The sequence below is a fragment of the Schistocerca cancellata genome, chromosome 8 (assembly GCF_023864275.1).
Source record: "Schistocerca cancellata isolate TAMUIC-IGC-003103 chromosome 8, iqSchCanc2.1, whole genome shotgun sequence".
Taxonomy (NCBI): domain Eukaryota; kingdom Metazoa; phylum Arthropoda; class Insecta; order Orthoptera; family Acrididae; genus Schistocerca; species Schistocerca cancellata.
In genome coordinates, this window is record NC_064633.1 from 49,564,379 (window position 1) to 49,577,795 (window position 13,417).

The 13,417-nt window shown below is 40.9% G+C and overlaps 1 protein-coding gene across 1 annotated transcript in view; it reads left to right on the plus strand.

Moving 5' to 3' along the window:
- The window catches only part of LOC126095741 (tyrosine-protein kinase CSK), a 234,352-nt gene that overhangs the window by 196,480 nt on the left and 24,455 nt on the right, over nt 1-13,417 (plus strand). Inside the window, exon 8 of the mRNA XM_049910509.1 lies at nt 5,546-5,632. Within this exon, the coding sequence (XP_049766466.1) occupies nt 5,546-5,632 (87 nt within the window). The remainder of the gene's footprint in view (nt 1-5,545; nt 5,633-13,417) is intronic.

Genomic DNA, 13,417 nt, shown 5'->3' on the forward strand with positions numbered 1-13,417 from the left:
GTTTTGCATTCTTTTCTCTCCATTGATCAGAAAGAGTCGATAACAAAACAATAAAGATACCATGCCACATAAGGATTGAAAAGAAAACAATCCAGGAAATAAAGTAGATCATGGCAAATGACTAGACCTCTCAACTCAAATACAATAACAATAACAAAAAGAAAAATTAAAGCTTAACAAATAAACTAATAATTCTCCAATAAAAACTGCAGCACTTCAACAACAAAAACAATAATCACGAAATAAGAAACTTCACTCACAAAAATGCTATAGATTTGCTCGACTGTTAGCTCACGCTATAATGTCATGTAAGATCAGTGCATGGGATGTGGCATGTTTATGATACCTCCAAACCATAAACCAAGAGCTTAAATTAAAACGTATGGCACGTGAGCTTCATTTTTAATATGTATACAAAGTTTATAATAAAAATGAGTTTCATTGTCCAACAATGATTTACAGTACTGGTAGTAGTGTTCAATGTATGTTGAAGTTGATAACAGCATTCAAAAATAATGTTTGATTAAATTCGCTTGTCAAGTATTTGTTTGATATTTGCACTCGGAGGCCTATCCTTTCCCAATCTTCGTGAATTGTACGCGATTCGAATTACGTGTTTTAAAGAGAACACTCATACAGGGCCTGTACGAAAATTGAAAGATTCCTTGTACTTGATGTTTTCAAATTGAGCTACTAGGCATGGTGTATATGGTGGGAAATACAAAATTTCAGAAACATAAAATCAAGGTTTTTCAAAACATTGTGAACATACAGAATTTGATCGGGTCAGAAAAGAATGCTTAGGCAGAAGCAAAATGTAAAATGTGGGAACGTAAAAGCCAGGTAATACTGTGTGTCTATCTGTTCCTGAGAAAAACGGTCTTAATAGCTGGACAAACAGAGTGTCAAATAAGAAATGACAAACAAATAATAAGTGGGTGTACAATACTAGCAAATATAGAATACCCCAGAAGACATGACAATGTAGCAAAAATAATACATCAGCAGCTTGCCTTACAACATAAACTTATAAAACAACACGTTCCCACATACAGTGTGCACCACAAAATGTACTGGAGAATGATGAATACAAATTATACTGGAACAGAACCATTATAACAGATAAAACAACACCACATAACAAACCTGACATCATACTCACCAATAAAAAGCAGAAATTAACACAACTAATCAAAATATCCATACCCAATACAACAAATATACAAAAGAAAACAGGAGAAAAAAATTGAAAAATACATCCAACTGGTTGAGGAAATCAAGGACATGTGGCATCAGGATAAAGTTGATATCATACCGATTATACTACCAACTACAGGAGTCATACCACACAATATCCACCAGTACATCAATGCAATACAGCTAAATCCAAACTTTATATATACAACTACAGAAATCCATAATTATTGATACATGTTCAATTACCCGAAAGTTCCTAAATTCAATGTAACATATACCGTACAGTTAAAAGGAAGTCTGAGAAAGGAAAGAAATAATAATAATAATAATAATAATAATAATAATAATAATAATTCATGTGATCTAACACCCAATTTACAGTTTTCAGATTTTTTCCTGATGGTTGTACCATAAAACCCTCCTTTTTGCATAATTTCATGGTTCTAGGCTAATGAGAAATACCCAACAGGTTTTGATGAATGAGTTTGCGAGTATGCAAATATGTGACATAAATGGATGTATCTTTTGATTGCATTGACTTAGAAGCTTCAATGTTTTACTCCACTAAGGGGCTATAGATATCAGTATGTGACATTGAAATTTCAACTTGATACTTCTACCTGTTCCTGAGAAAAAGGGATTTTAACAGTTGGACAGATAGAAGATAACTAAGCAATTGTATAAGGGTTCTGTTTTTACTGATTGAGCTACAGAACCCTTAAAAAATAATAAAAAATGGTCAACATGTGCTGTATGTTTTGTTCTGCATGGCCTTTGTGATTTCTGGATGATATTGCTTCTGCTCTGTTGTCAGCAGTTTTGGTATGAATTTCATGGACACACTCTTCACATTCAAGCTGTTGGTCAAAATTGAATATATTGAGCTAGCTACCACTATCTCATTCATAAGTTCTTGTACTGTGATGCGATGATCTTCCATGACTGAAGTCAGCACTTGTTCAATGACATTGTAATTTTGGCTTCTTGAAGGTCTGCCTGAATGTGGTTTGCTGGTCACTGATGGGCAGCCATCTTTTAAGCAGTTGTACCACTCCTTCATTTGTGATTTTCTCACTGCATTGTCTCTGAAAGCCTGTTGAAACTTGTGAACAAATTCCACTTTCGTATTGTCAAGCTTTTGGCAAAATTTTATGCAGTATCACTGCTCAATTTGTTTTGTCATTTTACAGTTTACTGGAATCTGGAAAACACTCACTGAACAGCTTTGCTCATAGGCTGAATGCTAGTGATTGACACTTTCTAGTAGAGGGGAAAAAACTCACATCTACCTATGAATATCCCTGACATCATCTCTATTGAAGAAAGTCTTACACACTTGATAGATATATGTGGAAAAGAAGGTCTGATACTTTTTGAACACATCTCACATGTTTGGTGTACAGCAGAGCTCCTCCACATTTCCTTTCCTTGTGAGCTTAAATCTTCTTTGCATCGAAGATGAAAAGCACAAACTAGGATCTTACATAAGTTGAGCTTCAACTGGAGTTAATTATAATAAATGAATTACACTTCTAAGGCAGCAGTTTGTTTGCAGCTGTCAGGTTTTTCTATCAATGTTATTGAAATGCTTCACTTGGACATTGAGAGTTTGATTTTGTGCATAACAGACTATCTTGTCTTATAAAAACTGTCATGGCTATTTGTGTCTGATGAAAATTATGGAAGCAAAACTACTTCCTTATGGTAATTTTTAGCCCTTCTATTAACCCATTTCTTTGTATTCTTTGCCTATGATGTGACCTATCTGTTCCCCAGCAAAATTTTTACAAATCTCATTTTCAGTGATATACAATGTAATATATATATATATATATATATGCCTAAAAACAAAGATGATGTGACTTACCAAATGAAAGTGCTGGCAGGTCGACAGACACACAAACGAACACAAACATACACACAAAATTCAAGCTTTCGCAACAAACTGTTGCCTCATCAGGAAAGAGGGAAGGAGAGGGAAAGACGAAAGGATGTGGGTTTTAAGGGAGAGGGTAAGGAGTCATTCCAGTCCCGGGAGCGGAAAGACTTACCTTATGGGGAAAAAAGGACGGGTATGACTCCTTACCCTCTCCCCTAAAACCCACATCCTTTCGTCTTTCCCTCTCCTTCCCTCTTTCCTGATGAGGCAACAGTTTGTTGCGAAAGCTTGAATTTTGTGTGTATGTTTGTGTTCGTTTGTGTGTCTGTCGACCTGCCAGCACTTCCATTTGGTAAGTCACATCATCTTTGTTTTTAGGTATATTTTTCCTTCGTGGAATGTTTCCTTCTATTATAACCATATCAAGTAATATATATATATATATATATATATATATATATATATATATATATATATATATATATATATGTGAATATAATAGAGGGAAACATTCCACGTGGGAAAAATATATTTAAAAAGAAAGATGATGAGACTTACCCAACAAAAGCGCTGGCCGGTCGATAGACACACAAATAAACACAAACATACACACAAAACTCTAGCTTTCGCAACCAACGGTTGCCTCGTCAGGAAAGAGGGAAGGAGAAGGAAAGACAAAAGGATATTTAAAAAGAAAGATGATGAGACTTACCCAACAAAAGCGCTGGCAGGTCGATAGACACACAAATAAACACAAACATACACACAAAACTCTAGCTTTCGCAACCAACGGTTGCCTCGTCAGGAAAGAGGGAAGGAGAAGGAAAGACAAAAGGATATGGGTTTTAAGGGAGAGGGTAAGGAGTCATTCCAATCCCGGGAGCGGAAAGACTTACCCTAGGGGGAAAAAAGGACAGGTATACACTCGCACACACACACCTATCCATCCATACATACAAGACACAAGCAGACATTTGTAAAGGCAAATGCCTTTACAAATGTCTGCTTGTGTCTTGTATGTATGGATGGATATGTGTGTGTGTGCGAGTGTATACCTGTCCTTTTTTCCCCCTAGGGTAAGTCTTTCCGCTCCCGGGATTGGAATGACTCCTTACCCTCTCCCTTAAAACCCATATCCTTTTGTCTTTCCTTCTCCTTCCCTCTTTCCTGACGAGGCAACCGTTGGTTGCGAAAGCTAGAGTTTTGTGTGTATGTTTGTGTTTATTTGTGTGTCTATCGACCTGCCAGCGCTTTTGTTGGGTAAGTCTCATCATCTTTCTTTTTAAATATATTTTTCCCACGTGGAATGTTTCCCTCTATTATATATATATATATATATATATATATATATATATATATAGTGTGGAATGTGCTATGAGCTGTTACATTTGAGTGTTGTAAATTTTACTTTGTCTTATAGGAAGCTGAGACAATATTATTCTTTATATTTTTTTTATTATTTTTTCCCTGTTTATAACTAGGTCATTTCTATCATCTAGAGGCTAGTATTGCTGGCAACTGATGTGGGTCCCTTATCTTTGACTTGGTTTTTTCTGTTGTGTGAGAGCAGAATGTACATACCCTGCAAGGCTAAATGAGAAGTTGATTGAGTAAATAAGCCATACAAAACTTGCACCAGTGTAGGAGCAACACAAAATTAAGTGATCTCCTCTCTGCCACCCTTCCTCCCTTTTGCATCTATTTTTTTTGCTGTTACCAGATCTGACGTTTACTATCAGCTTCTTCTTTAATTTGAATGTATACAATTTCCTTTTACTAGTCTCTTAAGTGTGAATGGATTGCTTACAGTATACTATTGTCATTCATATTTAATATTAGCTAATAACCTAGCATTCCCTGGGCATTCATTTTGCCAGTTTTCTATTATAAATTAAATTTTATATATACTCCTTCAGTGCTCTTAGTGTGAGATAATCCAGGACAGTTTATATTGCTGGTGATGCTTTGCATGTCTACTACACGATTTTGTAAATGTCTCTATGGCAACCCCTCTTCATAGCTCTATAGATGGCTTTTGTTTTGTGTGCAGCCATTTATGCTTCACTGTTGAAAGCTGTCAAAAGTGCTGACAGGCGCCAAGAATTTCCTTAAGTTCACTCAACTGTAGGAGTGTCTTTGTAGCATTTTTTCATGCATCTCAGTATTTATGATATTTTGTCTCCTGAACTATGAGTGGTACCATGATATAATTTTGTTGGTGCCTTGAGTGAGTGAGAGAGAGAGAGAGAGAGAGAGAATATGTATAGATTCTTGATATATATACTGAGAATCCCTACTAAGAGCTGGTAATTGCATAAGAATGTCATAAAACTTCTCTTAGGGCTTTCAAAGGAACTTCAGACAAAAACTGTTAATAGACAGTACTATAGCTTGACATGTCATTGTGTGAATTCTGTAGTGGAGTGTTGAAGATTATTTTGTATTATAAAATGTTTCTCTTTTCCACAGATATTTTCAAACAAATCCGATATGTGGAGTTTTGGCATTCTTCTGTGGGAAATATATTCATTTGGCAGGGTCCCATATCCAAGAATAGTAAGTAACAAAAAAGTTTAAAATATTTTAATTTTTTTGTGCTATGAACTAACAATTCACTCTAATAACAACTAATTGAGAAATGTGTACGCTGATGCACAGCTTTAAATTGAATTTGTTTGCACAGTTATTGGTGACATAATTACACATTTCTGGTTTCCATAATTGAAAATGAAACTTTTCTGCCAGATAAACTGCTTCTTGATCTTTTTATTGAAAAATGAAAAGGGGTCTGTCCAACAACTAATTGAGAAAATACTGCTATTTTAATCAATAACCCTCCCCGTAACACTCCTTCATCCTTTAGTGCCCCAAACAAATCTAAATCACAGAGATATAATTTGGGACTGATAGGAGATGTTCAGTAGATAGCTGATAAATTTCATGAAGTTTGTTACTGGTTGAGGATACTGTAGGTTACTGTGAGTTGCTGTGCATTGTCATACAGAAGCAGTAGCAAGACCTAAATTTGGTGTGGGCAAGATAAATTTTGCCAGGCCATGTGGTGGCACAAGAGGATGTGTTTTATATAGAGAAAGCTTTTTTATTTTGTTTTGGAAGTGCCAAACTGTTATTCATAAAAATGAATATGTTTTGATTTTATGTAACATTATTCAGTAATTTCAGTAATAACTAACAATTAAACATTAATGGAAATCAAAATTTCTGACTTTTATCCTTAGTGAACTCCTTAATCCAGTTTAGCTGTTATATCTGATTGAAAAGCTCCTTTCTGCAGAGGCTGCACTTATGGGCATTGTTAATAAAATTTGAATTACAATGTAAACATTTGGGCAATTTTAAGTTATTTTCTGTTGTGTACTGCAGTAGCTGTCTCACATATTTAATGAAGTTAGATAATTTTGGGATCATTATTAGCAATTCTTCTTGTAATACGCAAGGTAGAATGTAACAGTTCTCACCCACTTGCAGAATTGTGTGTAAATCTTTACAGTTTCTTGATATGTGGTCTTTTGGAATAACTTGTAATGTACTTAGACCATAGAGAAAACCAAATTTTCAAAATGTTGTTTTAAATACATAAATCTTGAATCCACATTGCTCAATTGTAGTCAATCATGGGGTTAAAAAAATCGGTTTCATATAGGCTTTTGGGAGACTGTTACATTCATATCTACATTCATAATTAAATACTGTTGTGACTTGCCGATTATTCAAAGTGCCGCCGCGCAATTACGCACGTCCTCTACGTGCGGCGCTGTCTGCCAGCCAGGCAGCAGCTGCGCCACCTAAGCGGCCAGCCGAGCAGCGGCCGCTAGACTGAGACTCAGTTTTTAATCGAATGCCGACTTGTACACAGGCCAACTTACTCAGTGACTTATATGTGTGTTGTGTTGTCCGAAAACTGTGTTACATTTGAAGATATAAAAATTGGCGACGAGGTAGTGGATTTTTCCTTTTCACCGTTGACTCACAGGGTTCCATGGCTACTGTCGAGCAACTATTGCAAAATCTCCTTGAACAGCAAACGCTTCTAACAGCGGCGATTCGCGATTTCGTCGCGGCGTCAAATGCGGGGCGTTTCTCGTCGTTGGCTGTACCTCCTTTTCCACCTTACGACGAGATGGCGGAAGACTGGTCTGATTATGAAAAACGTCTTCGACAGCACTTCTTGGCATTTCATGTCACGGACGAACAACCATGTAAGTCTCTGTTCCTTTCCTGGATTTCACCTCAAATGTATCGGTTGTTGTTGCAATTGGCTCCTTTGAAGGATCCTGCGTCTTTGTCCTTTGCTGAAATGTGCTCCCTTCTGTCTGTCTATTTTCAAAAGCAAACGCATGTGGTAGCCTCCCGTGTTGCCTTTTATCGTTGTCAAAAACAACCAAATCAGTCCTATCGCGCTTGGGCTGCTGAACTTCACGGCCTCAGTCGAAAGTGTCAGTTTGTTACTGACGTTCACAAAGAATCCTATGCCGATTCCATGGTACGGGATTCTATTATCCGGTCGGCGCCCGGCAAAGAAGTTCGGCAACGTGCCCTTCAGTTGGCGAATCCGACTCTCGATGAAGTTCTCTCCATTGCGCAGTCTTTTGAAATTTCTCGCTCCGCTGGGGCGCAAATAGAGGCGTGGGGTGATGTCGGGGAAGTACAACCTCTGTGCGCTGTTGACGACGTGTGCGGCACGTCCCCGCCGGCCGACGTGGCCGCAGTACGCTCCCACGCGCAGCCGCGGCCTAGCCGTAAACAACCCACTAAGAAACTGCAGCAAAATCCCCGGCAACTTCCTTCATGTCCGCGGTGTTTTACGAAACATTCACGCGAGGATTGTCCCCAACGTTGGGCTGTGTGTCACAATTGCAAACAGAAAGGTCATGTGTCTTCCGTTTGTAAATCCGACTGCGTACATGATGTTCATGAACAAGACGCTGATTCTGATTCTGTGTTGTCTGTCAATTGCACTTCTTCCCTTTCAGGGAAGTTATTCCTCACTGTCCAAATCCTTGGTCGAGATGTTCGCATGCAAGTGGATACCGGTTCTGCGGCCACTATAATTAATTCTCAGACGTATCTTCAGCTGGGTTCTCCACTCCTGTCCCCTGTCACTCGGCAATTACGGACGTACAGTAAACAGAAGATTTCTCTCTTGGGACAGTTTAATGCTGAGGTATCTTACAAATCCGTCGTTCGCACTATTCCCATATTTGTGGTCGACCAGAGCACCGCAGAAAATCTTTTTGGTTTCGATGCCTTTCACGTTTTTGGGTTCTCCATAGATGACTCTGTCAATATTGTCTCTGATGCTATTCCTTATGCTCAGCTGGATTCCTTGTCGACGACATTTTCGTCCCTTTTTTCTCCTGGGTTAGGCCGTGCAAACGACTTTGAAGCTCATATCACGCTCAAACCCACTGCTCGGCCTAAGTTTTTTCGGGCTCGGCCCATTCCTGTGGCCCATCGTGATCGGGTAAAACGGGAGTTGGATCGTCTCACTGCTTCAGGGGTCTTGCTTCCTGTCACTTCCAGTGAGTGGTCCTCTCCTGTCGTTGTAGTTGCTAAGCTCAATGGTGATATTCGTCTCTGTGGCGATTTCAAAGCCACTGTAAATGCTCAATGCCTCATCGACACTTACCCTATGCCCCGTCCTGAAGAACTGTTCACTAAACTCGCTGGAGGACAGTATTTTTCTAAAATTGACCTGTCTGAAGCTTATCATCAACTTCCTCTCGACGCTACTTCCCGGCAGTTTCTGGTCCTTAACACGCCTTTCGGCCTCTATCAATACCAACGCTTGCCATTCGGGGTTGCTAGCGCCCCTGCTCTTTTTCAGCGATTCTTGGAACAATTATTGCTCCCTGTCCCGGGGTGTATCAATTACATGGACGACATTGTTGTCACTGGCTCCACCACTGAAGAACATCTTCAAAATCTCCGCACACTTTTTAATGTCTTACAGACTGCCGGTCTTAAGTGTAATCTTCATAAATCACAATTTTTTCAGGCATCTATCACGTACTTGGGGTTTCAACTCTCTCGGGATGGTATTCGTCCGCTTCAACACACTGTTGCTGCGATCGATGCCCTTCCTCGCCCTACATCTGTTAAGGAACTGCAGGCTTTCTTGGGGAAAATAGCATACTATCACAAGTTTTTACCGTCTGCGGTGTCGGTGGCTCAGCCATTGCATCGCCTGTTGCATAAAAACGTGCCTTTTCACTGGTCCGCGTCATGTGACGCGGCTTTCCGGAAATTAAAGACTATGCTGAAACGGGCCCCGTGCCTGGCTACTTATCGACCTGGCCAACATCTTGTTCTTGCCACAGACGCCTCTCAATACGGGGTCGGTGCAGTCCTTGCGCACCGTTTTTCTGACGGTTCGGAACAACCCATCGCTTATGCCTCCAAAACGCTCACTGATGCCCAACAAAAGTATTCTCAAATTGAGAAAGAAGCTTTGGCCATCATTTATGCTCTTCATAAGTTTGGTGTTTTTCTCTATGGCTCAAAATTTCATCTTGTTACGGATCACAAACCGCTTGTTTCCTTGTTTCATCCATCAACGTCACTTCCCGACAAGGCTGCACACCGCCTCCAGCGTTGGGCTCTTTACTTGTCCCGTTTCAATTATGAGATTCATTTCCGGCCAATGGCTCAACATGCGAATGCTGATGCTTTGTCTCGCCTTCCCATGGGTCCTGATCAGGCATTCAATAGGGACGAACTTTTGTGTTTCCACCTGGATGTTGCCGAGCAGCGGGTTGTGGACGGGTTCCCCATCACTGGGGACAGGCTGGCGGCTGCTACGGGTTCTGACCCTACCCTCTCCCGGGTTTTACGCTGTATTTAGAAGGGTTGGCCAGATCGCCCGTCCGCTAAGACTTCTGATCCGTTGCGGAACTACTACACTTTGCGCTACCGCCTCACGGCTAGGGATGGTGTTATCCTCCTCTCCACTGACAATGCTTCGCCGCGTGTTGTGGTACCTGCATCTCTGCGTGCTTCGGTCTTGCGCCTCCTTCACCAAGGGCACTGGGGTGTGTCTCGCACAAAATCTCTGGCACGCCGTCATGTGTACTGGCCTGGCATCGACTCTGACATCGCACACATGGTCGCTGCCTGTGGCCCTTGTGCATCACAGGCCGCTGCCCCGAAGTCATCTTTGTCACCGTGGCCTTCGCCTGAGAAGCCCTGGGAGCGCATTCATGCTGACTTTGCGGGACCCTTTATAGGTACTTATTGGCTCCTCGTAATTGACGCCTATTCTAACTTTCCTTTCATTGTCCGTTGCACGTCACCTACCACCGCGGCAACCACCAGTGCTCTCGCCCGCATTTTTTCTTTGGAAGGCCTCTCCTCTACTCTTGTTACTGATAATGGTCCGCAATTTGCCTCTTCCGACTTTGCGGATTTTTGTGCTCGTCACGGCGTTATGCATGTCACGGCCCCACCGTTCCATCCACAATCCAACGGTGAGGCTGAACGGCTGGTCCGCACATTTAAGGCTCAGATGCGGAAACTTCTGACTTCTTCTGCTGCTGATGACGCGCTTCTCCAGTTCCTGGCGTCTTACCGCTTCACCCCCTTGGGCGATCACAGCCCGGCTGAGCTCTTACATGGCCGACAGCCCCGCACGCTACTTCATCTTCTGCGGCCTCCCACCTCACGGCCGCGGGTGCCTTCACTTGGCCGGTTCACCGCCGATGACCTCGTCTGGGTACGTGGATATGGCAGTCAGCCAAAATGGAGTCCGGGCCACATCTTAAGATACTGTGGCAGATGCCTGTATGAAATCGAGACGGACACGGGTGTTGCAGTGTGTTATTCGGACCAGCTTCGACCTCGTGTGCCAGCAACGCTTGTTCCGAATGCCGCCACACCACCTTTGGCTCTACCTGATGCTCGGGATCTTGGCATCTCTCAATACTCACAATGCAGCCCTCTCACCGTAATCGCGATGCCAGCACCAGAACGGACGCCACCAGGAGACGTGCCCATGCCGGAACCGGAGGACCGTCCTCTGTCAGAGTACATCTACTCGCCTCCTCCTCCAACAGACGCCGACACATCGCCCATGTCTCCTGTCATATCAACTGGACTTGCCGCAACGGGCAGATTGGTGCAGGGGGCCCCAGCAGATTCAACCCCTACGTCTCCTGTCATCTCGACCCGTTATCATCGGGGACATTTCCGTCCGTACGGGAAGCCTCCTCCTCGAGACTTTACGGCGAGTCAAACAACGCCTATGGACGTTAGCCATCTCCAGGACACCTCCATCAAGACCAGTGCAACAATTTCAAAGGGGGGAAAAGTGTTGTGACTCGCCGATTATTCAAAGTGCCGCCGCGCAATTACGCACGTCCTCTACGTGCGGCACTGTCTGCCAGCCAGGCAGCAGCTGCGCCACCTAAGCGGCCAGCCGAGCAGCGGCCGCTAGACTGAGACTCAGTTTTTAATCGAATGCCGACTTGTACACAGGCCAACTTACTCAGTGACTTATATGTGTGTTGTGTTGTCCGAAAACTGTGTTACATTTGAAGATATAAAAAATACATTTTCCTTTTGGCTTGCCTTTTATTTTTAAAATCTTTTGGCAGATCATAACTGCCTTTCTCTATAAACTGACAGGCATTGGACAAGCATTGCTTGAATCTAGTTTGTTGATATTCTTTGATCCAGTCAAAAAATGTATGCAAATGTTAAAGAGCAATACTCAAATTGACTTGTACAGATTGCCATAATTTGCTTGTAACATTAACATGTGGTGATATCTCATACCATAACTGCAATGATATGATAAATTTTAAGCTGTGCATTTTGTTCAAAACTGAATCATAACCACTGAGTGTGTCTGATTTTGCCATGTTATTTTTTTTAAGCTTTCAGTGCATTAAACATCATCATCAAATTGTAATAGTATAGCTTTCATTTCTTCTATTCTGCTTTTTCACTGTGATCTGATCAAAGGTTTCATAGTCAGCTTTTATTTGCCTGAGATTAATTTTCAGCATTTACTGGATCTTGAAAATGAAAACAAATTTTTTCTGAATAAAACCAAAAATGTTTTTGCTGTCATTGAAGAATTAGCTGCATCTACCAGCAGCAGATGCTTACTATGCTTCCTGCAGAGTGTAAAAATAGAGTTTTAACTTGGCTACTTATGACAGCAACATTTGCTCCATTGTCGTACCCTTGTACACAACAGTTTTGAGCATCTATTCCATTTTTTTCTCCTGACTGTTCCAGTATTACATTAGCAAGCTATTCTCCAGTGATCTCAGCAATGACTAGAAATCCAATAAAGATTTCTTCTGTTGTACCAGTTGATTTATTACAAATCCTTAAGATAACTGACATTTGTTCAACTCCATTACAGTCTGTTCAGTCGAGTAAAGTTGAATAATATTTTGCATCTTTTACCATGTGATTAATTTCATCAGTAACTGTTTTCGACATCTATATGATCCATTTGTTCTGAATATCTTTGCTTAAATAATGATGTGTAAGTTGTTTGTCATTAATGCTTTTCATGTGTTCCCATAATGTAGCATTGTACTTAGGTATCAATTATTTTAAGCAAATCTAGGAAGTTACCAGAATTCCCTCTGTTGTTGCCTATATTGATCTAAATGCCAGATTATGAGAGGCTAAGAAATTAATAATGAATCTCTGAAATAATTGTGCCAATGTGTTTGGGATTCTCGAATTAGCTTTTAGTTTTCTTGATCTTTTGTTTTTCCGTGCTTTATTTCTTTTGGTGTTGTCATCCATTGGAACATAAATGCCATATGATGTGTTTGGTATTCTCATGTCCTTGTAAAATACTGCTTAAGAGTTTCCAGTCACAGCACCCTCCTCGTACCACCTGAGTTAGTAGTCTGCATGGAAAACAGAAAACTTATATTTTGAAAATTTGAATTAACCAACCAGTGATGATGTTGGGTTTCACCATTATTTTGTTTTCTTGAGAAACGAAAATTATAAAATTGCCTATTATCATTGACTTTGGGATATTCTTCATCACTGTTATTTAACTGCTGTGCAGGGCTGCTTCAAGCAGTATCATGCGGCTGAGAATCTGTTATAGGAAACGTGCACATTCCACGATCTGAAATAACAAATGTTTCTTTAATTTCATCACTGACTTCCGCGCTAACTGGCCGGGAGTTCAGCTGTTCTCTGTGAGTTCCACTGGTCACCACAGGGGTTTCAGATGCTGATTGGCTAGTTTGACTCTGTTTATTTCTTGCTTTAGTGGTTCATTACTATGTGTGTCTGGAGTACTTTTTTGAAAGTTGGAGCAATCAATTCAGGTGATTCCATACT